The 27867-nt window shown below is 46.7% G+C and overlaps 2 protein-coding genes across 8 annotated transcripts in view; both read right to left on the reverse strand.

Moving 5' to 3' along the window:
- Positions 1–1260: 1260 nt before the first annotated feature.
- On the reverse strand, positions 1261–15386 carry SELPLG (selectin P ligand). Of its 3 annotated transcripts, none has more exons than XM_060282037.1 (2): positions 15369–15386; positions 1261–9709 (listed from the first exon to the last, which is right to left on the reverse strand). In XM_060282037.1, exon 2 carries the CDS (start codon positions 7827–7829, stop codon positions 6174–6176), a length of 1656 nt encoding a protein of 551 aa, XP_060138020.1. In that variant the 5' UTR covers positions 7830–9709; positions 15369–15386; the 3' UTR covers positions 1261–6173. The 3 variants fall into 3 exon arrangements, with proteins under 3 accessions (XP_060138020.1, XP_034992379.1, XP_034992381.1); XM_035136488.2 differs by lacking the exon at positions 15369–15386 and having other exon boundaries at positions 1261–7687; positions 9707–12276; XM_035136490.2 differs by lacking the exon at positions 15369–15386 and having other exon boundaries at positions 1261–7687; positions 9535–9836.
- Positions 12426–27867, reverse strand: part of CORO1C (coronin 1C) — a 77301-nt gene continuing 61859 nt past the window's right edge. For all 5 annotated transcript variants that reach the window (XM_060282033.1, XM_035134427.2, XM_060282034.1 and 2 more), the window contains exons 4-11: positions 22131–22260; positions 20894–21075; positions 19926–20045; positions 19051–19155; positions 17312–17457; positions 16495–16552; positions 16147–16392; positions 12426–15545 (exon numbers count right to left, since the gene is read on the reverse strand). In XM_060282033.1, coding sequence (XP_060138016.1) covers positions 15426–15545; positions 16147–16392; positions 16495–16552; positions 17312–17457; positions 19051–19155; positions 19926–20045; positions 20894–21075; positions 22131–22260 — 1107 coding nt within the window. In that variant the 3' untranslated portion in view covers positions 12426–15425. The remainder of the gene's footprint in view (positions 15546–16146; positions 16393–16494; positions 16553–17311; positions 17458–19050; positions 19156–19925; positions 20046–20893; positions 21076–22130; positions 22261–27867) is intronic.

A 27867-nucleotide genomic window follows, 5' to 3' on the forward strand; every position in this document is an offset into this window, starting at 1 on the left:
ATGGAGGGAACAGGGCAGGCGGGGGCTTGGAGGCTGCTTCAAACCGCCTCATGGGTGGACCGGGAGATGCACTCAAATTCATAACAGGCAGCAATGTATTTTATTTTTCCTTTGCTAAAAATAAGGAGAGAGGAGCCCCATCCTCATTCTGAAGGCAGCAGACAGGAAGCAGAGGGCTATTCATTTGCTGCCTCCCCAAGATCCGAATGCAGATCAGGCTACTGCCCTGTGCAGCTTTATATACATTAAAGGTAAAGGGACCCCTGACCATTAGGTCCAGTCGTGACCGACTCTGGGGTTGCGGCGCTCATCTCGCATTATTGGCCGAGGGAGCCAGTGTACTGCTTCCAGGTCATGTGGCCAGCATGACAAAGCTGCTTCTGGCGAACCAGAGCAGCGCACGGAAACGCCGTTTACCTTCCCGCTGTAGCGGTACCTATTTATCTATTTCCACTTTGACGTGCTTTCGAACTGCTAGGTTGGCAGGAGCTGGGACCAAGCAACGGGAGCTCACCCCGTTGCAGGGATTCGAACCGCCGACCTTCTGATCGGCAAGCTCTAGGCTCTGTGGTTTAACCTACAGCGCCACCTGCATCCCCTTTTATATACATTTAAAAGCCCCTATTAAGAACATCCAAAGAGCCCTGCAACTGGATCAGGCCAAGGACCCATCCAGGCCCCAATCCTGTTTTCACAGTGGCCAGCAAGAGGCCCCGTGGGAAACCCACAGGCAGGACTGCAGCTCAGCCGTCTTCTCTCCACTGGTGCTCCCCAGCAACTAGGGCTCCTAGGAGCTATCCACAGCCAACACAGCCACAATCCCGGGAAACGGCTTTGACTGCCATCTAAACCAGGGGAGGGGAGCTGATGGGTCTCAAACCCTTGGGGAGTTAGGGACGTCCCCTGCATGTGAAGACAGGCTCCAGTGGATTGAGCGGATGAGACCAAGAGTGGGTGAGTCCAACGGTCAAGAAAGCAGTTTCTGCCCATGCCGTAGATGGGGCTCGTCTGCCTGGGAAGGGAGCCCATCTAGGAGAAGAAAAACTGATCCTAAACCTCCACTGCCTTGCAGGACATCTTCAGGAGAAGAAAAGGCTCAGGAGGAAACCCTCCACAAATCTGGAGCGCAGTCCCTAAGGTGGTTGGGTGGCACCTTGTATGCCTCCTTCCAGCAACTCCTGCAGCCAAGCTGGTGTCAAATGTCTGGCTCGGCTTTCCTTTGGTTAGGCCGGGGGGGGGGGGGGCAGCCGTATTGTAGTCTGGGCAGCCCAGGACCCCCCCCCCCTACACACCCCGAGGAGGTCACTTGGTTGCTGCTCATGCAAATAACATTGCAGTAGTATATAAAGTATAAAGCTTCATATAAAGTAGTATAAAGCTTTTGTGTCAGGATCAAGTAAACAGGTACCTTATTTTTGTTGGTTCATTGCCCCTCCCTCCTAAGGGTTCACAATATAAAATTACAATATAAAAAAATAAACAAAAAAACAACCCAATAACCCCACCTTCCACAACACCTTTAAAAGTGCATCAGATGTCAATCACCCAAAGGTCTGGTTAAAGAGGAATGTTTTTGCTGGCTGCCTAAAGATGTATAATGAAGGCATCAGGTGAACATCTCTGGGGCAAGCGTTCCAAATGGGGAGCCACCACAGAAAAGGCCCACTCTTGTGTTGTTGCCCTCCTGACCTCACAGGGAGTGAGCACAGATTATGATCTCATATGGAGAGAGACGGTCCTTGAGGTCTTGCGGTCCTGAGCCATTTAAGGCTTTATAGGTCAAAACCAGCACTTTGAATTGGGTCCGGAAACTAATTGGTAGCCAGTGCAGTTGGACCAGGATCGGTGTAATATGCTCAAACTGTCTTGCTCTGGTGAGCAACTTAGCCGCTGAATTCTGCACTAACTGAAGTTTCCGAACTGTCTTCAGAGGCAGCCCTACTTATAACACATTGCAGTAATCTAACCTTGAGGTTAGCAGAACATAGACAACAGTACTAGTTGCAGGTAGGTAGCCATGTTGGCCTGAGTCGAAATTAAATAAAAAAATTCCTTCAGTAGCACCTTAAAGACCAACTAAGTTTTTATTTTGGTATGAGCTTTCGTGTGCATGCACACTTCATCAGATACACTGAAACAGAAGTCACCAGACCCTTATGTATATTCAGAGGGGGGGGGGTGATGGGAATGGGTGATGGGCTGATAGGAGTGGTAAGCCTGTTGATGACTGTTAACGACTGTTAATGACTGCAATTGGTCTTGCCGGGGTTGGGAGCAACAGTAGTTAGGCTATCCCTGTCCAGATAGGGGCACAGCTGGGCCACCAGCCGAAGCTGATGGAAGGCACTCTGGGCCACTGATGCCACCTGAGCCTCAAGGATCCAGGAGGACCCCCAAGATATGTAGTAGCCGCTCCTTCAGAGGGAGGAATTGATATTTTGTTAGGGAATCAGACAAGGGAGGTGATTAAGTAGGGATTAACTCCTTGTGGGGGTTTTGTTTTAAAACTGAAACTAGCTTTTGACTGGCTTTATACTGAACTGAAAGCTGAAACTTGACTGCAATTCATAAACCACACTTAACAATGTTAAATGATGCCTACACCACATTTGAACTGATTTCCCCCCAGTTGCCTTCCATTTTAAATTGTAAGGTATACTCTAGTTTTTTAAATACTACTCTTTCACTGGTTTTAAAGAGAACTGAAAGATGCTTTTTTCCACTGAGTCCTACCGTCAGGCTTTAAGCTTTCATGCCACTCCTTTCCACCTAAAATACCCAAACTTTTAAAACTGAAGAACCTGAAGTCTACACTGGGCTCAACCTGATAGTTAGTCTACTTTATTTTAAATTCTAAGCTGAATATCCCACTAGCTATGTCTCTTCTGTGTGGAACTATATATTAATCTTTTTCTTTTCTTTTTTATTCCCTCCCCAAAGTTGGGATTTAATCAAGGTTTCTGGCTTACTGTGGCCCTTAAAACGTCCCCTGCTAAGGTAGAGCTAAAATCCCACTGTGGCAGAGCTGAAAACTAGGATTCTCTAGACTTGTACCTTTAACTCCTGAGCAATGTGGGGGTGGTTGTTCATTTTTGTTTTTTTAACAGGCTTTAGCTTCTAGCACATTGTGCCCTTTCACACCCATGAACTCCAGAATAGGGTCCAGATTGTAGATATATGGTGGTATAGTTTTATTTGGGGGGGGGGTGTTACGCCAAACCCTATAAATTAATGAATTCCAGGATTGTGATAATTTGGGGTGGGAAGGGAAATATAAGCTGCAGAGGAATTCCTGGGCAGCCTGCCCAAGCTAGGGCCATTAAGGGAACCATAGAGGGCCATTCCATGCGAGAGAACTTCTTTCTCCCTGCCCTGGGGTATGAACAGAGGGCAAGGGTCTTGGAAGAAGGAGGGAGAAGAGCTGAGATCCTTCTTTGGACGGTTCTAGCTGGTGGTTGCGTATGTTGCTGCCTCTTGCAACGACCATGCCATAAGATCTGGAATCCCTCCATGCAGACTGAAGGTGTAGGTAGGTGAATCAACCATATTTCTTAAAGCCAGATAGTCTCCGCCGCGTTTTCTATTCTCCAAAGGGACACAGACCCTGTGGCGGTGCCTGGGACCCCATGGGCTCTTGACACCGCTTGGCAGAGAGAGGGGCAAGCACCTGACTTTTGTAACAGTATATATATTCAAGTATAAGACGACCCGAATATAAGCCGAGGCACCTAATTTTACCTCAAAAAAACACTGGGAAACTTATTGACTCAAGTATAAGCCGAGGGTGGGAAATGCAGCAGCTACTGGTAAATTTCAAATAAATAAATACCATCCTATGCCTTTCCCAGCTGTCGGCGGTGGGGGGGGGGGAGAAGTAGCAAGGAAGGATCCCTTCCTTGCTGCTTCTCCCTCCCCGCTGCCTCGCACAGAGCAGGCATACGACGGGGGTTCGGAGGGAGAGTTGCAGCACAGCGCTTCTCTGAACCCCCCGTCCTGTGCCTTTCTCTGCCGCTGCCTGCCTCACTCGAATATAAGCTGAGGGCGGCTTTCTCAGCACATTTTTGGTGCTGAAAAAGTAGGCTTATACAGACAGTGCATCCTGACTGCATTTTATTAAAGGATATATTTTATCATTTTGGATCTCTCATCTGCAGGCATTTCTAAAGCATGCCTCAGGAAATGTGAACTTAGAAAGGAAAGGAACCCCCAATATTAAGAATGCCAAAAAACCAAAAAGTCTTATGCATGAACTTAAGAGCCACTTCTGTATTTCAATATATTTAATCATTTGAAATACACATTATCTTTAGGACCCACTTACAGACCCCAACATATACAAAATACATTCAAGAAATCCAAAGAAATACTAGGTTGTAAACACACCAAAAAACCACAGGAAATAAACTGGCTTGGCTTTCTCTAGATTTCCTTAATGTGACACTTTGCCTTCCTGTATGTTTTACTCCCAGAGTTACAGCTGAAACTTCACAAGGTCAAAGGAGTCAATCTGTGGGGAGCCAAGGGGACCTTGGCTCCTTCTCACCAGTAAGGGCAAGAGAGAGAGCAAAATCCATAGTCTGGCATGGCTGGCAAATTCTCTCTGCTTGGTCCCCTCTCTGCAAAATAGTGCTTCTTAGCACAATCCTTTGGCATGCTGCTGTTTGTTGGCAGAGTTAGAGCTCACACACATTTCAGCCTGAGGTGGGCGAATCACATGGAGGGAGCAGCCCTCCCCAGGGGGATAAACATCTGATTTCTGTTGTGCGTAATGGGTGCTTGGCTTGGGTGCCCCAGGATTAGTCTGTCCTTAAGAGTGCCATACAGCAGTCAGAGAGGTTTGCGGAAGACACACTTTTGTTAAATGAAGACTTACAGGATTGCACCTGCAGGACACAGGACACGCGCTGATTAGAAACTGCTTCAAATCTTTTTCAAGCGCAAACGGTATTTGCACTGTTTATTTCCTTGTCTGCAATCCCACATTATTTGTGCTTGTTGATAATCCTAACATTTTTGGTTTAGTAAAAAAACAAATTGTGTGTTTGTAGCATTATGGTTTAAAAAATGTGGACATGAAAGTTGGGGGTGGGGTAAATGTCTGCAGAAATCTTCATATATCAGACGGGTGACTGAATCAAATGGTCAGCCGTTGCAGTGGGAGCCCAGCATCCTCTCCACCCCCTGCCCTATGACTAGCAAACCTGAAACAAAAGAAAATAGTATTTGTTCAAAGTGCATGATTTATACAGGTGACAGGTCAGAAACCTCCTGGCCTTATCCTGCCTAGCCCATCCTTTTCTTAGGTAAACTGCAAGTGATAGGTTGCCAGGGGAAGTCAATAATTCGTTCATGGCTTCTTTGGGCCAGGTGAAGCAGTGAGAGATGTTGGTGGGGACACAGTGTGCCCCACAGCCTGCCCTCCTGCCCCAAACTAACTCCCTTCAGGTGTGGCAGAGGATGCGGCCTCGTTGGCCAGGCGGGACGAAGATTCAATTCACTGCTCATCTTGCTGCTGCTTGGGGAGTAAGGAGATTGGCAGCAGGTCCTTTCTCTCAGGCAATAAAATGTATTAGGCTGGCCCTGTTGTTTCTGGATACAGGATCATCTTCTGAAGAGAAAAATGTAAATTAGAGGAGGGGGACAGAACTTTCCTCACCTGTTTAAATGTACCTGGCAGTTTGGAGTCAGAGACAAAAAAAAGGTCAAGTTTTGGGCTCTGCTAGCCGACTGGCAGTCTCCCTGGAGATCTGATGTGAGAGGAGGGGCCTTGGTTTTCTGTGTGAGGGTGAAATCCTTGCCACCACATAGTTGTAAATTAGGGCTGCCATATTTCAAAAAGTGAAAATGAGCATCTTCTTTTTATTGCCAACCCCACTTCCGATATGGGTTGCCAACCAATTTTTAAAAATTCCACTACTTTCTACGGACGAGAAAGGGAAATTCCAGACAGTGGTCTCCTTCAAAGGAAACTAGACTTTGCTAAGTGCTTCACCTGTTGAACTGCTCGCCACTGAGAGATGTGTCGTGAGTGTAGTACAACATATATTTTAAAGATAGTTCTGGATGAAGTAAATCTGGCATGAAAGTGCTTCACATTGTAAAACCCAACTCTGGTGAACGTGAGGAGTTTCTAGAAAGCACCAGAGAACCCTGAAGTGCAGTAAGAGGCTATATTAATGCTCTGGCAAGAAGCTGTTCAGAGTCAAGTTGTCCATATCTGCCTCTGATCCATTTGCCCCAAGCATCTTTACCCTTTTCCCCCTGGGGTGCCTCCCTCCAGCCTCCTCTGCTTCTTCAGCAGCTAGCAGGGATGAGATGCACACCATCTCTGTGTGGTTGCGCCCATTCATTTTGTAGGCTCGTTTCTGGCGCCAGAGCATGGTCGCGAGGACACCAGTGGCCACTATGAAAATGCCAGCAATGAGGGCCAGGATGAAGATCCACAGTAAACACTTCCCTACCAAGATGGTGGCGCCACCGAGAGATGTCACTGAGGGGGGCTTCACCTTGGCAGTGGTGATGGTGGCTGAGATAGCAACTTTTGCTATGAAGGAAGGCCCGGTTGTGCCAACGGCTTGCCTCAACTTCGCTGTGGAAACATCTGAATTGGCCACCATGGAGCTTGTCATATCATCCAACAATAGCCAATCTGTGGCGGGGCTTGGCATGGCAGTTGAGTGAGGAAACTTCACCTTTCCCTTTGCTATGAAGGAAGGTCCGGTTGTGCCAACGGCTTGCCTCAACTTCGCTGTGGAAACATCTGAACTGGCCACCCTGGACTGAGAGCTTGTCACATCATCCAGCAATAGCCAATCTGTGGTGGAGCTTGGCTTGGCAGTTGAGTGAGGAAAATTCACCTTTCCCTTTGCTATGAAGGAAGGTCCTGTTGTGCCAACGGCTTGCCTCAACTTCGCTGTGGAAACATCTGAACTGGCCACCATGGAGCTTGTCATATCATCCAACAATAGCCAATCTGTGGCGGGGCTTGGCTTGGCAGTTGAGTGAGGAAACTTCACCTTTCCCTTTGCTATGAAGGAAGGTCCGGTTGTGCCAACGGCTTGCCTCAACTTCGCTGTGGAAACATCTGAACTGGCCACCATGGACTGAGAGCTTGTTGCTCCAACCAACAGTTTCTTAGGGACCGCTAAAACCATCATTGTTTCTTGGAGGGCAGTAGCAACCTTTTCTGTCTCATTAGGCATAGATTGTGATGTAGTCGCGCCCACTGTGGGAGCAAGACGGCGGACACGGGCCACTGGAGCACGAGAGCTCTTTGTGGTACTTAAATGGATTACTTCTTTGGTGGTGCCAACTTCTGTGGATACTTTCCCAAAGGTATCTAGAGTTGTTGTGGCATTAGTAGGCACTTCAGCAGTGGCACCATTGTAAGTTTTCCCAACCGATGTAGAACTCTCTGCCTCTGTGACTGTGAGACTTTTCTTGGCTTGTTCTGCGGTGGCTGCAGCAGGGTGCTTACAGCTACCATCCGTCTTTCCGCAAGGTAACCGAGGGGATTCCTGGCCATCATCTCCTGCTCTCTTCCACATCCACTTTTCTGGGGAAGCGGACTGAGAGCCTGCAGCGCCATCTTGGATAAGGAGTCTTAAGGTTGGGAGCCTGAAACTGCCAGCGGTGAGGAGACTCCAGAGAACCATCCAGAGGGAGAGCCAGAAGGGAGCCATTTTACCTGGTGTGGGTGGAGAAAGGGAGCCAAATACACATATTATTTGTCCAAAAGTCTCAAACCCCTCACCTCCCTCCACCTTACACCTCAAAATGGCTGCCACAAGAGACTCTTGGTTAAGTATTGAGGGCAACAGGAGTGCCATTTGGGGCTGTTACTGAGGGGTCGTCACCCCTCTTCTAAAGGTTCAGGCAGAGCATTGTCTGTCTTGGCTACTTTTTCATTTGTTTATAACATTTAATAACCCACCCTTCTGCCCTATCCTGGGAGAAAGTAGAGGTGGGGATAAAAGATCCCATATCAATAAATGGCAGCCGACTCAGAAGAGCCGAGGGGAAGAGCAAGCATCATTCCTATTAAAGGACTGAAAGGGTTAAAATTAAGGAAATGAAATAGCCCCTGGTGTCCAGTGCCAACCAGCAGTAGATTCAGGGTCAGGCAAGTCTCTCTGGAGAGAACAGCCTAAGTGGGGGGCATTTTTCAATTCTCTTAATCATATCACTTCAGACAATTAAGATGTTTCCAACTTGTCGCCCGTGCAAACTCTTTTCAGCATGGCCTCACGGGCTGCAGACCAGGTGCCCCCATCTGCAGTCTGGCCACTGCACTCTGCACCCGCTGGGCCTTCTTCTGCACCAGCCCCAAGGGCAGCACCACCTAGAGCATATTGTAGCAACCAGTCTTGAATTTGCCGGAGCTTGGGCTGCAGCCATTCTGCAACACAAGCTTAAATGCAAGCACATCATGAATTGCTGCCGCTGCAAATGTTAGGCTTTGAGATGCCACAAGGCTTTGTATCACCTGAATTAGCTCAGGTGCCCAAAGCAGGAATGATAGTTTGTGCACACCTAGAAGCAGAGCAGTTTCTTGCCCACTTCCTGTGTCGATTAATACACTCTAAAGTGCTTTCAGGATGGGCAGCAAGCAAACCACAAATGCTTACGTATTTTTCTCTTGCAACTGAGCCCAGCCCTGAAGTGAAATGGTTGCTGGGTGGTTGTTGTTTATGTTTTTTTAAGGTTAAGGGAGGCCGGATTGGGAAATAAATTACTTATGTCCAGTGTACTCCTTATGCAAGAAGAAGATGAGATCAACCAGTGCCTTCCTGCCTGCCCTCAAGGACCCCCTGCAATCTTAAATCGACAAGGATGACAGGGGAGAGGAAGAAGCAGACAGACATGGATGAATGTGAATAAATTCTGCTCCGTGCATTTAAATTGGGTTTACTTAGAAATCCCCTACTATGAACTCAAGCGCTCCAGCAAGGACACTGGAGAGATCGAACTGGCGACTTGTGTCCTCTTGTACGGCTCTTTTTACTGAAATCTATACATAATCTTCATTGATGCTTTTGATGTCAAAATGCATCTATAACCTTCAGTGTGGCCAAATTGTTGCAGCAAGCAAAATTCGCCAGAGACATTCTGTAATTCTCCTCTTTGGAGTTTATGACAAATCTGTAAGTTTGAAGATGTTGCTGCCCATTTTATTTTATTCTATGCTACTTTCATCTCATTTCACCCTATTATACACATCTGGATAAGGTGTTCCAAGTGCTTAATTTTTCTGCCTGTCAGTAAACTGTTGAAATGCACTCAAACTCTGCCAGTGGGATTTTGTTCTGTTTTGTTCGTCTTTAAGAGGAAGCATCGTCCAGGGGAAAGTAAGAGAGTAGACCATATGAGTTACTGTCAGCCCAGCAGCTGAATCTCTCAGTAAGGCACTCACTGGTCCCTCTGGGTTTGGACATCTCTTCAAAACGAGCTGCTCAGCAGTTCAGCTTTGGGCCCCACCCTCTTTCTTGTGACCCACAAATGCAACTTCATCACCCCACCCCAAAAGATACATACCCCGAATGCCCAATGAAGAGAGGCAGGCAGCTTCCTTTGTCCACAGACCCAGGGGAGACAGTTGCGCAGACAGGACACGTCCCAGGTGGGAAAGGTAATGAACTTAGCAAATGCCTCCCAAAAAGAGAGAAGCAACTGCCTGCTTCCAGGCACAGGCGTCCATTTGTCTTACCTGCTGCGGGACAAAACAGGAAACCTTCCGTGAGGCAGGACGAGAAAGAGAGGTGAACTCGAAAGAGTTGTGGTGGTTTCGGAGAACACACATGATGCAGCTTCCTCTTCTTTGGCAGGGGGAGGAGAGACAGTGTGCAAACAGCGGGAGGTGGGGCTATGGGCCCTACATTTGCTCTGCCTGGGGACCCTAAGAAGACCAGGCCTCGGGATGCTGGGCTTTTCTTAAGGACTTTCTGCATCTACCTCCACAAGAGAAAGGGAGGAAGGGGACCACTCAGGATTCATTTACATTTACTTATTTGTTTTAATATAAAAATCAGCCTGTGATTGCCATGGAAGTTATTATGCAGCCTTATACTGAGTCCATCTAGCTCTGTATTGCCTGCACTGACTGGCATCAATGGTTGTCCAGCGTTTAAGGCAGGGAGCCCTTTTCAGCTCTACCTGGATATGACAGACACTGAACTTGGGATCTTCTACATGCCAAGCAGGTGTTCCACCACCAAGTGATGTCCCCTCCGCTCATTTCCAACTTCAAAGAGAAATCTACTAGGGAGGAGGCAGCCCAAAGAGAGTTTACTTTGTGGCAACCCAAGGCAGGTCTTCCCATGGGGGCTGGTGTCATGTGAAGCCAGGTGAAATTGATCCAGCTGACATATATGTGCTCCAAAAAGACAGTTTATCTCCTGCAATACAAAGTAAGAAATCTGGAAAAGTTGGAAACTCTGGTGGAAGGCCATTAGTCAGAATCACTTGGGCTGTGACACACACACACACACCGTTTTCCCAGTAGTGATGTATGGAAGTGAGAGCTGGACCATAAAGAAGGCTGATCACCAAAGAATTGATGCTTTTGAATTATGGTGCTGGAGGAGACTCTTGAGAGTCCCATGGACTGCAAGAAGATCAAACCTCTCCATTCTGAAGGAAATCAGCCCTGAGCGCTCACTGGAAGGACAGATCCTGAAGCTGAGGCTCCAATACTTTGGCCACCTCATGAGAAGAGAAGACTCCCTGGAAAAGACCCTGACGTTGGGAAAGATGGAGGGCACTAGAAGGGGACGACAGAGGACAAGATGGTTGGACAGTGTTCTCGAAGCTACAAACATGAGTTTGACCAAACTGTGGGAGACAGTGGAAGACAGGAGTGCCTGGCGTGCTCTGGTCCATGGGGTCACGAAGAGTCGGACACGACTAAACGACTAAACAACAAATTGTTGAGGGGAGTTATTTAAAATCTTGGAGGGTGTTTCCAACTAACTTTTACTCAGAGTAGGCCCATTCAAATGAACAGACCAAAGTTATTCATGCCCTTTTATTTCAACAGGTCTGTTCTGAGGAGGCTTAACGTTGGATACAGGCCTGTCTTCAAGCATGAGGGCTTTCTGTAGTGTTGCATGAAATGCTGTCACAGAACTCCCTACACTGATTGTTTAATAGACAAGGAGGAAGACATTGTTCCCCAGTAACAATGCATAACCCCCCCCCCCCCGGTGCTCTTGCATTTCCACAGCCACTGTTTTTCAGGGAGGCAGCTTCTGTAGGACTTACAGGAATTTATTTCACAAGCTCTTTTGATGCAACTTCCTGTCTTATTTATGCAAATGGATGATGCGACAGATGCGGGGTGGGGTGAGAGGGATCTCATTCTTGGGCCAACCCCCAAATCTCTCGCTCTCAGGGCAGTGCCACACTGGTGGCTTATTCTGAAATGGTCGGCAGTTTGCTTAGGCCGAGCTTCCTCCCCATCCAGTCTTCTTTCGTGTCTTTTTTTATTGCAAGCCTATTGAGAAAATGTTTTTGTGTGTGATTCACAAGCTGCTGTGGGAGACTTTTTCTGTTGGAAGATAAGAGATGAACGTTCTTTAAACAAATCAATAGCCAAATCATGCTGTGTTCGGCTCTGTAGTGTGTTTCCTAGAGAAGAGGCAACAGGTCTTTATGGGTTTGATGATGTTTGGCACAGTTGAGACCCTATTTGCCACACTTCTGTAATTCCAAGATTGATTGCCTGAGTTACAGACCTTGACAACCAGGGCGATGTCTCCTGCGGCCTTTCAAATGCTCTCAGACTCCCCACATGAGCCGCAGGCAGAGATGGCAGGAGATGTGGCCTGTCCACACACAGCGGGTCTCAGGCTCCACAACCCTGTTTTAAAGCAAGCACCACCTTTCCCAATGCCCAGTGACTGGTTTTGTGCATTTGGGACCAAATGCTGAGGGTTATGGAGCATACCTGACTGCAAACTGAAAGCAACCACCTCCCTTTACCTCTGGTAACTTCCAAATACAAAATGTGGACTTTTTATTTCCAAGTTTTACACCCCCACAGAAGCTCAGGACTGGAATGTGAAGGCTGCACACAGAACAATGTTGCTGGAAGAGGCAGCACAAGGGGGCTTGTCTTAGGCTAGACAAATTCATGGAGAATATCTAAGGCCTTGGTAGAAAGATGGAACCTCCAGGTTCAGAGGAAGTCTATCCCTGCCTGCTAGCTGCTGGGGGTGGTGAGTGAGAGAAGGCTGCTGCTGCCCCCTCATGTTCTGCTTGTGAGCTTCCTAGAGGATGATGGATGAGGTCTGATCCAGTGGGACTCTTCTGGTGTTGTGTGTTAGCCCTGCAGGAGCCATAATGTCTAGTTCCAGCATGACATGTGGGGTGAAGCCCACACTTGGGCTCTTTCGGAGGAAAATAAAAGACCACAGAATGCAACACAGTTTGGGTTTTTGTAATCAATGTGTTTTTTTTAATCTCTGAAATTGGAAGCAACTATTTGGACAGAACACTTTGGGCACTCTATAAGAGCGCATCTCTTGAATACCTTTTGCTGGGTCTCGTGGGGGGAATGTCACAGCTCGCAAGAAGCTGCAGGCACTGACTCCTCCTGAGCCTGGTTAGGCATCACCAGTTCTTTTAAATAAACACAAGCTACACATCCAAGGAGGCCTTTCTCCACGCCCCTCCCTTCAGAAATAAAAGGAGAAAATCGCACCGAGGAAAGCCAGTGCTGCTGTGGGCAGAGGGAAGTAGGAAATTGGGAAAGGGACGACACCTGGCGTTTGGAAAGAAAAAGCTCATCTCTCCTCCAGGACATAAGACTGAAGCAACATTTACAGATGGACAAGGTAATAACTCTTGGGCGGGGGAGCGAGTTCCCTGATTCCTTCTGAAAATTCACACCACCTCACCAGCCACCGAGTGCATAACACCCCAAACATCCACTTACCTCAGAACTGCCTCAACTACAGGCTCCCACCAACGCAGTATTCGCCACAATTGCCCTGGTGCTTTTTTCACACACACCTGACTACCTGATCCTGTTCAACAATGCACATTCATCATCCCATCAACACATTTGCAGCGAGAGTTAACTTAGCTGTCCCCCGTGGCATAATTTCCCACCCCAGGCATGAAATATCTTCCCCAGACCACAACCTTCTCGTTCTGAGAGGTTTGAACATGCAAGGGGGGGGCATGTCCACCTTAAGACATACTATCTTCCACTACTGACAGAAAAGACACATTTTGATCCCAGGTGAAGCTGTGCAGGACCGCCATGCCTAAAGGTAGTTTCTTTGGACCAGGTGGGTAGAGAGTGTGGTGTGTGTTTTAAATAAAGACAAAGAAAAGTATGCAGTACTCAAAAGCTTTTAAAAGAAAGGGCCTTCCAAATGGATCCCACACCGCTTTTGCAAGAGGCTGGGTTTTCCCAGGTGCCAGCTGATTTTAGCACACCTGCAAAACTCGGAAGCCATGGGGGCGAGGGGACAGTGTGAATAATCCTGACTAGCCAAAGCAAATCCAGCACAGCAAACTGCGGACTTCCCTGCAGAGAGTCCCCTCTTGAAGTGATGCTTTAAAGTGCTGCAACACAAAGCATGAAGGTGACACAGCCAGCCATGGATGCAGACTGGCTCTGGGCGTGTTTGGCAGTAGCATCCAGCTTTGCCCCCAGTATGTGACCATGCCTGTTTGGTATGAAAAAGCCTCACGTTCCCTGTGGGATGGCAGGAGGAGAGAGAAGAAAGGGCGGAAGACCTCATCCACCCAAGCTAGAAAGACCCACTTCAGATTCTCGCAACCAAAAACAGCTAAGGAAGTCATACGAAAAGAGACGTTGCCTCTTCTGCTGTGGTTCATGCCCTTTGTGAGCAGCCTGCAGCCACCCTGGAGCAATTAAGCCAGGGGCTATTTATGTGCCAATGCTAATAAATGCCTTGGAGGGGTGGAGGAGAATCCTGCAGCTCTTGTTTACTAGCGATGGAACTTGGCTGCAGCTGATGTTGCAAGAGATTATGGCAGATTCTTGGTGGGGTGAATGCCTTGGAACTTGCTCACTGGAGCAGCTTGTGGGCTTCATCTTCACTAAAGGCAGCCTGGAGGTGGCAAGTGCAGCTTCCAACCTAACAGAGATCAATCAGGTGTTCCAGGGAGCCAAAAGGATCCCTACCTGGGCTGGTTCCTCCAGGCCAATGCTCTTCCCAGGCATTGACTGAGCCGCTCAGACTGACTCCCTGTCTGCCTCCAAGGCATTGTGACAATCAAGGAGTGGTTGTCCTGCACCACCGAGATCAAGGGGGTTTCCTGTGACAATCAAATTTGGACTGAAAATCCTCAAGGGACAGGATACTGTACTTAAAAACCCCCACACACGATTCATTTCAGAAGACATTAGTAGCAAGGACAAGGAAACCCTGGCAGGACCCAACTATGGAAGTTCTAGACACAGAGGATGGAAAGGAGAGCAGGGATAGTGAATATTCCCAGAGGGCAACTCGGCTGCTTGTGCAACTTAGTGGTTGGTTGTCTGTCATTCTTAAAACTTTATATATAGATGATAAATAGAACAGATACTGGAAGGGAAACATGGACCCAAAATTAGCAACCACCATGACATGCCAGGTTTTGACACTATTCAGATTAAACCAGAAGCACAATGTAAATTTGAATAATGGCAACACAGATTTCAATACTCAGCCCTGGAAAAAGCATTCAGTCCCTGTGATGGTTTGGAGGGGAGGGGAGAAGAATGGGTTGCTACACTCCAGGTTGATGTATATCAGGTGTTTGGGATGCATTTGTAAGAGGTCAGAGAGCTGAAATTATTTTCAAGGTTGGATCTTTCAGACATGGCAGTGGACCTACCACTTCAATGATTAAAAGGCTTACACAAAATTCCTTTGTTCTCTGAATGGCACATACACACACAAAGCAATGTTCCTTTAGATTAAAAATGCAAAAATACTGCAAAATAATAAAAAGGGGGGAAATCATGACTTTAAAGTGTTTTTTTTTTAAAAAAAGGAATTTCTTTAAAAAATGACATAATTTTGGTCCTGAATCCTAGGAAGTCTGACAGATTGGCTCCTCGCTGTAGAGGTGGAATGGTTGGCTTTCAGATCAATGAGAGGAAACAGGTCACAACAGCAGCAGTTTTGAAATGGCCACACAGTCACCAAGAACATCAGGAAATAAAATAAAAATTATCACTAAAAAGGTTTGGCTTCAAATTGGCTTCAGCTGGCGCTTGTGAATTTGGGAGGAGAAAGACTTGACTAAAAAGTGCCCAAGGTGGTCGTGCTGGGGCAGCTTTGGAAAATGAACGCCCTCCCAAATGGCAGTGACCCCCCCCCCCAGCCCCCATCCTGCAGTCGGCTCACAGCTTGAGTTCTGCTTCCTTCCTTCCTTCCCTCCCCGGTCACCCAGCTGCTGGGCTCTCAGACTGCAATCTTTGCCATCTGCTGTTCTAACTTGGAAATGCGCTCATCTTGGTGGGTGATGGTGCCTTTTAGAGATTTGAGCTCTTTCAAAATTTCCTCCAATTTGGCTTCGTTTTGCTACAACAGTGAGAAAGAGAGACAGAAATGGAAAATAATGAATATTAGAATAATAATGGGAGGAAGAAATCGCACGTAGAAATAGAGTAGAACACTACCAACACATGCAAATTGTTCACCTGGCAAGGAGGCTGGATTGCAAGAACACTGAACTAACCCCACCAGAAGAAGCAGAGGTTTCAGCACAGAGCAAAGGAAGCTGCCATATTCCAGGCTGGACCATTATGCCATCTAGCCTTAGAGTGCCTGCTCTGACTGGCAGTGGCTGCCCAATGTCTCAGGCAGAGGTCTTTCATAACTGAACCTGCTGGAATCTGGTCTGTGCCCAGAATGGGCTCTAGCACTGAACTATGGAAGGGGTAAGGAGCTGGGGTTTGCCCCAAATGCCGCTTTTGCTTTTAAGTGCCCATCCCAGTATAAGAAACCTGCTTATGTAAAACCTGCTTATATTCCACAGGAAGGCCAAGCCAGCAGAGCATGCTGAGCGAGCCTGGAGAGGCAAACCTGCTCCAAAGTTCTCAACAATCTAATGCAAGTCTATTTCTAATGAGTCTATTTCAGACTCCACACACTGAAAGCTAACAAGTTATTTTTTACTCACAGTGTCTGAGGCGTCCACTGCTTTTTTGGGGGCACTGATGAGATCACTTTTCTTATTTGTCGCCAGCTTGTTGTCTAGTATGTTCTTCTTGACCACCTTGAGATCCCTGTTTTTGCCAGGAATGTACCCATGCTTCAATGAGATAAGGATGGGGTCGGCATTCTTTCCATCAAACCACTCTTCGGCTTCCAGGGAAGCCTCTGGACCAGCCGTGTCAGGATAGAGATCATCCTGGAAAAGGTCAGACTGCAAAAGGGAGGTGGGGGAAGATACAACAGCCACATGGGTAACCGCACTGTGAAAAGTCCCACAAGACGCTCAAATATCTGAAACAACGCAAACGCTCACCTTCCGAGGGACAGTCATGATAATGGGCTCGCACTTTCGCTCATGCAGTTTGAAGAACCTTTGAAAGAAAAGAAGCACATGTAGAGGTAGAAGTAAAGGTAAAGGACCCCTGCACGGTTAAGTCCAGTCAAAGGCGATTATGGGGTTGCAGCGCTCATCTCGCTTTGAGTCTGGCTGCTGGATCAAACAAAAGGCCCATCTAAGATCAATAGCCTGTCTGACCAACCAGACCGATGCCTTTGGGAAACCCACAAGCAGGACATAAGCGCGACACTCTTCCCATTAGCATTCAGAAGCACACGGCCTCCAACGCTGGAGGGAATATATAGCCAGTGTGACTAGCAGCCACTGATTCCTTGTTCTTTTTAAAAGTCAACTCAACTCAAAGCTAAGCCCAATCTACTTCCTCTCTAGGCCTCAAAAGAGCAGCTGAAATCATAAGGAATTTCCATTGTTAAGAAAATCCTGAGGCTGGGTAGATTTTTCTTCCCAAATATGGAAACCACAGCATGCATTTCAGGAAAGTATTTTGCTGCTGACTGATGAGATCCTAGCAGTGTGGGGCTATGACAAAGGGAATGCCACCTGGCTTGCTTTATTTGCCAATTTCTTCTTTTAAACAGATTATTCTTCTGATGTAGACAGGTTACCCTGACATCCAGCATGCCTGAGACATCTTCCATCCCTACATCCTTTGAAACAGTTCAGATTATATAGTGCCAAGTGATGGACATGTGACCCAGAATTTTAGGGTGCCAAGCTAGAGACCCCAGGGCTGCAGACGGGGTGGCTGGCGCTCTGCCTGGCCTCTCGTTACCTTGCTATCTCGCACTTGTTCACATCCAAGCCCCTCTTCGGCATGAAGCCCATCCCTCTCTGCGGCTCTTTGCTGCTGAAGGTGTTGAGGTAGTGCACGTAGGGCGACTCATCTGTGATCTCAAAGTAGCGAATGCTGCTGTCACCCTGGAAGCAATTGGGGAGGGCAAGCAAGTGACTACAGGCCAGGAGTCCTGCTTGTGGGTGTGAGGAGGCGTGTCCTCCCAGACCATTCCTTGTACAACACGCCCACCCTTCAGGTACCTGGTGTCTCTGGCACATTCATGAAGCCCCCGGTGTGAATTATGTCCACTGACCTGTGAAGCAGCCTGCAGGACCATAGGCCTGTGCATCCACCCTGCTGCTGCCCACAGTAGTAGCCAGAAGCCTTTCCTCACTGCAGCCCCCTTCCCACCAACTGTGATACAAAGTGGCACAATGCCTTTGAACAAAGAGTTAGCGTGGCTTGACTGTATCTAAAAAATCCGTAATTTAGTTGGGTGTTTTGCAAAGCAGGTCTTTCTTCTGCCTCTCCCAAACCTGCTAACTAGAGGGCTGGTATTAGGAGAGGAGGAGAAAAGCTTCACTCTCCCCCTGCAGCCTCACCATTAGACACAGTCCTTGGGCTCCTTCATATAACCCCAAAGCAGTTTTTAAACAAGAGGGCAGCTACCGGTAGTGTGTTTTTTCCCCTACTGCATGTTCAAGATTTCTCACATAGAAGGGATGCAGAATCAAGAATCACACCCCCCACAATCGATGGCAGCACATTGTTCAGTTAACTCTGCTTAGCAAAATTCTCAACTTATCAGTCTAACAGGTGTCTGTTTGGGACAGCTCAAACCTGCAGCCTGGGCAGACTGTTCTGATTAGCCTTTTAGGACTCCACCAAAATAACATGGGATGCAATGCAGCACCAGTCTCTCTCCCCCCCCCCCTCCCAAAAAGAGAAATAAATCCAAGGTGAGAAAAAGAATGATTCTCAAACCACATGTGAAACACAGTGATCCTATGTGGGTTTTTTTAATTGCCTAAGCCATAGATTGAGAGGGGGCCATGAAACCATTGGGAATCCCTTAGGCTGCCCACCATATCTTTAGGGCAGCCTGAAGTCCATAACATCAGCAGCTGCTATGGGCTGGGGACACCTGAGGAGCGACCTGAGATGGGGCACCATCAAGGAGGTCTAATATTTGGAATTTATTCCACAGTGGTCTTCCCAGGGTCAAGAAGACCTCTTAACTGCTCAGGCTATTTAGATGCTCTGATTTATCTTAGCAGTATGGGAGTTGAGTGGTTTCCATTTTTCATAATGTTAGGTTTTGCCGTTTTAAATGTGATTATTATTGTTTTCTGTTGTTTAATTGTTAGCCACTCTGGGATTTATTTTAGGACAGAATAACAAATATGTATCTAAATTCCTATGACAGACTAGTGGTCCTGAGGGACTTGCAAACAAATGATTTGAAAACTGTTAAGAAGAGTGGAGTTGTTTTGTTCTCTCCTTTGGTATATATCAGGTGTTGCTTATGATGTGAAGTTCTGCATTCTCTTTATACAGTTCCACACAATCCAGAGCGGAGTGCGGGGTGGGGTGGGGAAGCAAGAATAAAGAATTCCCCCCAAGAACAAGGAGATGGAGTAGCAACCAGGACAACCTTTGCAGACAGCACTGAAATGCCACAAGCAGGCTGCTTTTCTTAGGCAACAGTTCTCTTCAGCACAGCAGCCATGACCTACCTTTCCACATAAGTAAATGATGTTGGTGTCTGGGTCATAGAAGGGTAGCAACACACCATTGCTGGTGTCCATTTCAACGAGGGCAATAGGCTCTTCCATGCTTTTCTGCAGAGAGAAGAATGGCATCTTACATTTGGAAGACATGGACTCTGGTGACCCTGCTAGTTGCAATGCAGGGACTTGGCAGCCATATGTCAAGGATGCTTTGATGGTGTTTCCTGCTTGGCAGGGGGTTGGACTGGATGGCCCTTGTGGTCTCTTCCAACTCTAGGATTCTATGATTCAATGACATTGATGTTGCTGGCTGCCCGGAGAACAAACACCAAAATAAAATTTAATGCACAGTATCAGAAAACTACAATTTGCGGCAGTTGTCACACATTTTGCATGTGACAGAGGTCATCTTCCAAAGCATTTTGGTGTTTGATCTAGTTTGTTGCAATGAGTTTCAGATTAAGCCATATACTACTGACCATATTATCAGTGCTCTAAAAAAACACCTATCACCTGCCTCCGTCCTGAGGCAGTAAAAGGCAGTTGCAGAATTAAATAAAAGTAAATTAACCCTTTAGATCCCTTCCATCTCTACAATGCTAGGATTCTAAGTTAAAAGTTTGTTTCCTAAGGGAACATCTCCTGAAGCATCAGGACAGAGTTGCAGAGTGCACACATTTGTTGTCAGAATAGGGTGTTGCTCTTGTTGTTGTTTGCTGAGCTCTATGGCAATGTTTGATGGCAGCTAAAGCACTTACAGGGGGTGGGAAAGGAAAGGAAATATGGTACGGGAAATTTAAAATTGAAGGAGAGAATATAATGTATGTAAAAATTCTCGTACTTTAATACATATATATATATATATATATGCGCGCACTTACAGGGTTCCAGAGCGCAAGCTGCCTTTCGCTCATCCGGCTGAAGCCCGTGGTGAAGACGTTCCCATCCGAGAGGAAGATGGCTCTCATGGGTCGGGCTCCCTCATGAGCCTTCTCTTTCTCCTGGTTTCGGGGAGGAGGAGCAAGAGAGGAAAGAGATGGAAATGGTAGCAACAGTCACTGACATTATCTCCTAACCTCCCCAATGAGACTTGCAAAGCAAGCTGTGAGGGCATCTGAAATCAAAAAAAGATGAATGTACTTACAAATGGAAGGATTCACCCTCCACTCATGATGTCTAGCCTCCAACCCCCAATCTGCATGAGCAGACAAAGCACGAATGCATAAGCATCATGTATCACAACAGAACATAAAACCCAATCCCCAAATGCTGATGAAGCCCCAAGTGGCACAATGGTGCCTTGAGTTTGGGGGAGGAAGGTGCACAATGAACAACTTGGCTTTAAGTGAGGGAAGGTGCCGGGGGCACAGGGGGGAGGATAAGCAGCACGGCTTCCTTGAGAAAGACTTTTTCCATAACAACAACAACAATTTCCCCAGCCACTCTGGGCGGCTCCCAACAGAATATTTAAAAAGCGATAAAATGTCAAACATTAAAAACTTCCCTATGGACAACCTTCAGATGTCTTCTAAAAGTAAAAAAAAAATCCTTCCAGTAGCACCTTAGAGACCAACTGAGGTTGTCATAGGTATGAGCTTTCGCATGCATGCACACTTCTTTCAGATACCTAAAAGATATCTAAAAGTCAGACAGTAGCTTATTTCCTTGACATCTGCTGGGAGGGTGTTCCACAGGGCAGGCACCACAGACTGAGAAGGCCCTCTGCCTGGCTCCTTGCAGGGAGGGAACCGACAGAAGGCCCTCAGAGCTGGACCTCCATGTCCAGGCTGGACAATGGAGGTGGAGACGCTCCTTGAGGTATACTGGGCTACATAGAGCATATACTCACAACAACAATTTCTTGTTTCCTGGGGTCAATCACTCTGATCTTCTTGTCCTTGGACGCTGTGCAGATGAGGCTCCCATTCCGATTCCAGCTCACGTTGTAAATCATGTCTTGATGCATTTCATCCAGATTTATGAGGGGCTCACCTGTCCCCACATTCCAGATTATGATAGCATTATCACAGCCTGAAGGAAGGCAATAAAGAAATAACATCCCGTTACCTTTGTGTGTTGTGTGTTTTAATGTTAATATTTTCTGCTTCCCTGAGGTATGAAAATCCTTACAGCCAGCACTCTCTAAAAGGAGCCTCAAGGCTTTGCCACCCAGGAAAAAATGGAAAGAGGACACAATGCTTTTAGTATTTCAGCTGTGCTGTATTCCTTTGTGACAATTTCACTGCTTTTTTAAAAAATCTCTTGGGTGTTAGTTGCCTAGTGGGATCGCATTTGTCGGCAGAGATACATTTTAATTAAAATAAGAAAGTCAGTAGTTTAAGCCTCTATTTAACACAGGGAGAGAGGGGGGGGACCTTAACTTTGCCAACATAAGAGAAGGCAGGCTTTCAAGACTCAAACAATTCTTCATCAAGCAAACCAATTACTAGCTTGCAAAGGGCCAAGTCAACCTAGATTGTTTCAATAAAGAACATCATTAAAACAACACTATCAGCACTTAGGATATGGAAAACCATTTTCCAATAAATTAGCACATTTAATGGGTTTTCTATCCAGAAAACCAAGGAATGGTCCTCCCCCCCCCCAATATCACTGACCCTGCACACTTCTTCAGATACACTGAAACAGAAGTCACCAGACCCTATGTATGCATGTATATATATGTATATGTATTTATGTCTATGTCTATGTATGTACATACATAGGGTCTGGTGATTTCTGTTTCAGTGTATCTGAAGAAGTGTGCATGCACAGGAAAGCTCATACCTATGACAAACTTAGTTGGTCTCTAAGGTGCTACTGGAAGGATTTTTAAAATTTTGTTTAGAAAGGTAATGTAGGTTTTCAAAAGAAGTGGCTGTGACACATGACACAGGGGGAAAAGGAAGGCCAAACCCTCCAGCAAGTGGATCTTGCCCAACTGGTCACGTGAGCAGAGTATGACCTTGCCTCCTTTCTTAACCACAGGAACATTTTCATTCATGTTTTTTTGGCTCTGCAAGAGCTAAAGGCCAGGCAGCTGGGATAAGCCAACTCCTTTTGTTCCTCAGGGATCCAGAGCCTACCTGCACTTAGCAGCACATTGTGCGCAGTGGGGTGCCAGGCCACAATGCCCACCCTTTTGGAATGACCTTCCAAGATGACCACAGGTTCTGTCAGGGACAGCGTAAGCCCATTCTCTGGGATCTGCCAGACCTGCAAAAATGAAAAAAGAAGAAGGGTGGGGGTGGGAGGAACCATGGTTACTGGGATACAGTGGTATCTCTGTCGGGTTAAGAACTTAATTCATTCCGGAGGTCCGTCTTAACTTGAAACTGTTCTTAACCTGAGGTACCACTTTAGCTAATGGGGCCTCCTGCCACTGCTGCGCCGCCGCCACACAATTTCTGTTCTCATCCTGAAGCAAAGTTCTTAACCCGAGGTACTATTCCTGGGTTAGCGGAGTTTGTAACCTGAAGCATCTGTTACCCGAGGTACCACTATATTGTCACTTTCCAAAAGGTGGACAAAACCATAGTTAGTTGGAGATTTGCCAAGCTGGCATTCAGATGAAGTGCCAGGTCCACTTCAGAAGTCATGATGCCTCTGCTGGCTGCTTGACTAGGCAGATGCCTCCCAACTGGCATGCAAGCAGCTCAGGCTCTTCATTCTGTAGTTTGAGTCATTCTTCCAGAGATGTGTTCCCTGCAAATCACCTGAAGGGCATGGCAAAAAGTCAGCTAACTTCTTCAAAAGGGAGCCATTCTGACTGAACCATTTGCCAAGGTGTAACTGGGGTGAGTATCTAATTTTACACACAGATGACCAAGAAACTTTATCCTGTAATGTACAGTTGTACCTCGGGTTACAGACGCTTCAGGTTACAGACTCCGCTAACCCAGTTAAGAGTTCTTGGGTTAAGAACTCTGCTTCAGGATGAGAACAGCAGCGGGAGGCCCCATTAGCTAAAGTGGTACCTCAGGTTAAGAACAGTTCCAGGTTAAGAACGGACCTCCAGAATGAATTAAGTTCTTAACTCGGGTACCACTGTACATGATTAGAGCTGGGCAATTTCTTGTCCACCCTCAACCTACACAGGGCCTACACAAGATCTGTGACCCACCAAATTGACTCTCCCATGCACTGAACACTCTGTTTTACTGCCTGCCCCTGTTTACACACACAATGAGGATGCACTCATCTTACTTAGGGGTTTTTGAAAGTGTGTAGGACGATCCCATGCTGAGCAACAACATTACCGTATTGGCCCAATTATAAGCTGCACTTTCCCCCCAAATTCGGACCATGAAAAGTTAAAGTGCAGCTTATATTCGCAACCTTACGCTGCTAGCAAAGCGACATGGCTCCCCCCCACCCCCAGGAAGCACCCCAGGAGCGCAGGAGCCCCAACCCTCCCTTCATCTGCAAAATCTATTATTATTATTATTATTATTATTATTATTATTATTATTATTATTATTAGAACATCATCATCCCAAAGATCACAGGGTGATTCACGATGTAAGCGTATAAAATGAGAACACAAAATATGTAATAAACCAAAAGCAAAACAATTACCCCACCCCACCCCTTTAAAGGCCATAGAATGTTTAATTAGCCAAAGGTCTGGTTACAGAGAAACATTTTGCCTGGTGCCTAAAGATGCTTGCATGTATTCCTACAGGCCTGAATGACAAAGTCTGAACCAACAGCCACCAGCACACCCACCCAAAGCAGCCTTTGAACCCCAGGATCCTCTTTACAGTGCTTTCAGGGAGGGCAAGGCTAATAAGGAAGTGTCTCCTGGGCATCTTCTGCATGAGTCACCACTAGCCAATCATGGTTTCTGAACCAGAGCTGACCTACATACAAAAGGGGGGGGGGGAGAAATGCTGAGGAAGCATAATTAACCACCAGCAGATGGCAGCAAAGTAACAACCTGCTCTATAGTCGCTTATTGCCTGTTTCTGATGGGAATCATAGAATCCTAGAGTTGGAAAAGACCACAAGGGCCATCCAGTCCAACCCCCTGCCAAGCAGGAAACACCATCATAGCATTCTTGACATATGGCTGTCAAGCCTCTGCTTAAAGACCTCCAAAGAAGGAGACTCCACCACACTCCTTGGTAGCAAATTCCACTGCCGAACAGCTCTTACTGTCAGGAAGTTCTTCCTAATGTTTAGGTGGAATCTTCTTTCTTGAAGTTTGAATCCATTGCTCCGTGTCCGCTTCTCTGGAGCAGCAGAAAACAATCTTTCTCCCTCTTCCATATGACATCCTTTCATATATTTGAACATGGCTATCATATCACCCCTTAACCTTCTCTTCTCCAAGCTAAACATACCCAGCTCCCTAAGCCGTTCTCCCTAAGCCGGAATACAGTCATATCTCGGTTTAAGTACACCTCGGTTTGAGTATTTTCAGTTTAAGTACTCCGCGGACCTGTCTGGAACGGATTAATCCACTTTCCATTACTTTCAATGGGAAAGTTCGCTTCAGGTTAAGTACAGACTTCTGGAACCAATTGTGTTTGTAAACTGAGGTACCACTGTTACGTATTACTATTACGTATTACTGTACAGGCTCCATCAGAATTCACATCCAGGATTCTAAAGCAAGCCAAGCCAAGTGGCTATTACCCTCCCAAGGTCTAGTCATAAGAGGCAACACTCACACCAGAGTTTCTCATGATGGTCCACTGAAAAGTTTGAGCCAACATTGAAAGCAAAGGAGGTAATTCAAAAAGAACCCCAAACCATTCCAATTTAATGGGCTGAATTTGCCTAATCAAAACAGCAAAGCAATAGTCTGATCATGAAGCTTAGGGAGCTGGGAAAAGCCACAGACAGCTAAAACGGATGAAAGTTCTTAAAAATTTGAAATGGATTTAAAACTTTGCAACACTAAGAACCAAATTAAAGAAAAAACTATTTACACTCTGAGTGTCTTGTAGTAAGCCAACTGTGTTTTGGTGTGTCCAAATCACAGTTTCCTGAATTTATTGTTTTTTTTCCTGAAAAGTGTGAGAAATATGTGGAGAGCTGAGATTTAGAGAAGTGCAGAAATGTCACACTGTTCACATGGGGAGAACAACACAGAGAGCATTCCACAGACTGGGAACCACTGCAGAGAAGGCCCATTCTCGAGTTGCCACCCTCTCGACCTATTGAGGAGAAGGCACATGAAGAAGGGCCTCAGAAGACGATCTCAGGGTTGGGTAGGTTCATATGGAAACAGGCAGTCCTTGAGGTATTGCAGTCCTGAGCCGCTTAAGGCTTTATAGGTCAAAACCAGCACTTAGAATTGGGTCCGGAAACTAATTGGTAGCCAGTGCAGTTGGACCAGGATCAGTGTAATATGCTCAAACTGTCTTGCTCTGGTGAGCAACCTGGCCACCAAATTTATGCACCAGCTGAAGTTTCTGAACCATCTTCAGAGGCAGCCCTACTTATAACACATTGCAGTAATCTAACCTTGGGGTTAGCAGAACATGGACTATCCCTGTCCAGATAGGGGCACAGCTGGGCCACCAGCCGAAGCTGATGGAAGGCACTCTGGGCCACTGAGGCCACCTGAGCCTCGAGGATCCAGGAGGACCCCCAAGCTAGGAACCTGCTCCTTCAGAGGACGTGTAACCCCATCAAGAGCAAGCGATCTCCCACCCATTTGGTCTAGGGATCCACCCACTAACAAGTGCCTCAGTCTTATCTGGATTGAGCTTCACTTTGTTGGCTCTCATCCAGTCCATGGCTGAGGCAAGACACTGGTCCAGCACTTCCACTGCCTCACCTGCAGATGTAAAGGAGAAATAGAGCTGAGTGTCAGCAGTATGTTGATGACAACGTACTCCAAACCTCCGGATAACCCCCCCACCAAGCGGTTTCATGTAGATGTTAAACAATGTGGGGGATAGGATTGAGCCCTGCGGAAGCCCTCATTGAAGGGTCCATGGGGCTGAAAAGCATTCCCCAAGTAACACCCTCTGGGAACAACTATCCAAAGTGGTGCCACCCATCCCTAGTTCAGAGAGTCGCTCAAGAAGGATGCCATGGTTGATGGTATCAAAAGCTCCCGAGAGGTTGAGAAGAATTAACAGGGACATGTTTCCCTTGTCTCTCTCTCGACAGAGGTCATCATACAGGGCATCCAAAGCAGTTTCTGTGCCAAAACCGGGCCTACAACCTGATTGAAATGGATCCAGAAAATCAGTTTCTTCCAAAAGTGCCTGGATCTGTTCTGCAACCACTCGCTCCAGAACCTTGCTCAGGAAAGGGAGATTAGCAACTGGCCGGTAGTTAGACTTTTCGAATCCAGGGAAGGTTTCTTAAGGAGTGGTTTTACCACTGCCTCCTTCAAACAGGCAGGGACCACCCCCGTTTGTAAAGAGGCACTGATCACCTCCCTGGCCCAGGCAGCTGTTCCCTCCCTGCTGGTTTTTATCAGCCACTAGCTGGTCCTGCCACATGTTGTTGTGGCTTAGTCTGTTAAATGGGCCCTCAGAGTCCCCCTTCAAACTCCCCTGTAAGCCTCACTGTGGTTTAGTTTGTTAAATAATAAATTATTCTATTCTATTCTAAATGTGCCCTTCAGACTCCTTCAGCTGAGTCAAGGTCTTGGTGGATGCAAGTGATTTTATCCTCAAAATGCATTGCAAACAAGTCACAGCAAACTACCATTGGTCCTATCACTTCCTTTGGGCCAGCCTGTAAAAGCTCTGCTGGACGACATAATGAGGATGCAATGAAGGCAGCTAAGTATGCCTTCTTTGCTGCCTTCACTGCTGCTAGGTAGGCTCAACCTTACCAGTCTTCAGTTGCATTCATTTGGATCTTTCCTCCACACCAAGGCAGCCATATGGCCTGCATCATAAGGAGAAACGCCAACCCTTTAACATGAACGGAGCTGTTTAACTAGATTGAAGTGTGTGAGAGTACACTACTGGAAGATTTCCACAGGTAACTGGGGAAGCAGGAGGACTAACAGACAGATCAGATAACAGCACAGCAGCAGAAGCCAAGACAGGCCTGAGTCAGGTCTATGAAACATGGGAGAAAGACAAACAGGTCCAAATCCCGTTATGCAGGAGTGCTCAAAGTATGGTCTGGGGTCCTTTTTTTTGTACATAGGCCACAGCCTCTCTTTCTTTGCTTGCGAGGGTTGGCCTACAGACCTGTCAGTTGCAGCTCTCTTGAACTGCTGCGCTCTGGTAAATTCACAACCAGTCGGGCACTGCTGACTGCAGAGAGACTACACTCAGGAGGCCAAACATTACATAATGGGAAATGCCCAAGCAACTACCGGTTTTGCTCCAGGTGCACAAACTGAGAACCTAATACACGTGCCAACTTGAATACTTACAACGAAAGACATACTTGACCAGCAAGACCCCAACACACATGTGGTCAGCTAAGCCCTCCATGTCATGCAAAATAAGGTAACTAAAGCAATACCGAGATTGGGTCTAACATGGCCCCATTTTTCCATAATTCATAAACATTCTGACCACAAAAGCATTCCTAGATTTGGCTGAGATTAGAAGTCTAGGTGCCATGAATTTACATGATGTCAGACACATTCATTCCAATAAGTGACACCTCTGACAACCATTTTTGTTGACAGCTGCCCTCAAAAACAGCAGAGCTTCACAGGATTCCTTCGGACAATCGGTTTCTGGAATATTCATCCTAATTTGCTAGCAGAAAGTTTATGCAGAGGTTATTGAGCAAGATGTTATGATCTGTTTGCAGGGAGGTCGGGTAGTCTTCAGTGATGTCTCTAATTGCTAAGTTGTTGTTTGTTTATCTATAGAATAATAAAATACT

Source organism: Zootoca vivipara, chromosome 13, assembly GCF_963506605.1.
Source record: "Zootoca vivipara chromosome 13, rZooViv1.1, whole genome shotgun sequence".
NCBI lineage: Eukaryota > Metazoa > Chordata > Lepidosauria > Squamata > Lacertidae > Zootoca > Zootoca vivipara.

Coding starts and splice junctions, on each gene's coding strand:
- SELPLG (XM_035136488.2), bottom strand. CDS start 9,947: ATGCAGAAAGTCCTTAAGAAAAGCCCAGCATCCCGAGGCCTGGTCTTC. Junction 7,688..9,706: donor CCTGTTTTGTCCCGCAGCAG/GTAAGACAAATG, acceptor CACCCACACCAG/GTAAAATGGCTCCCTTCTGG.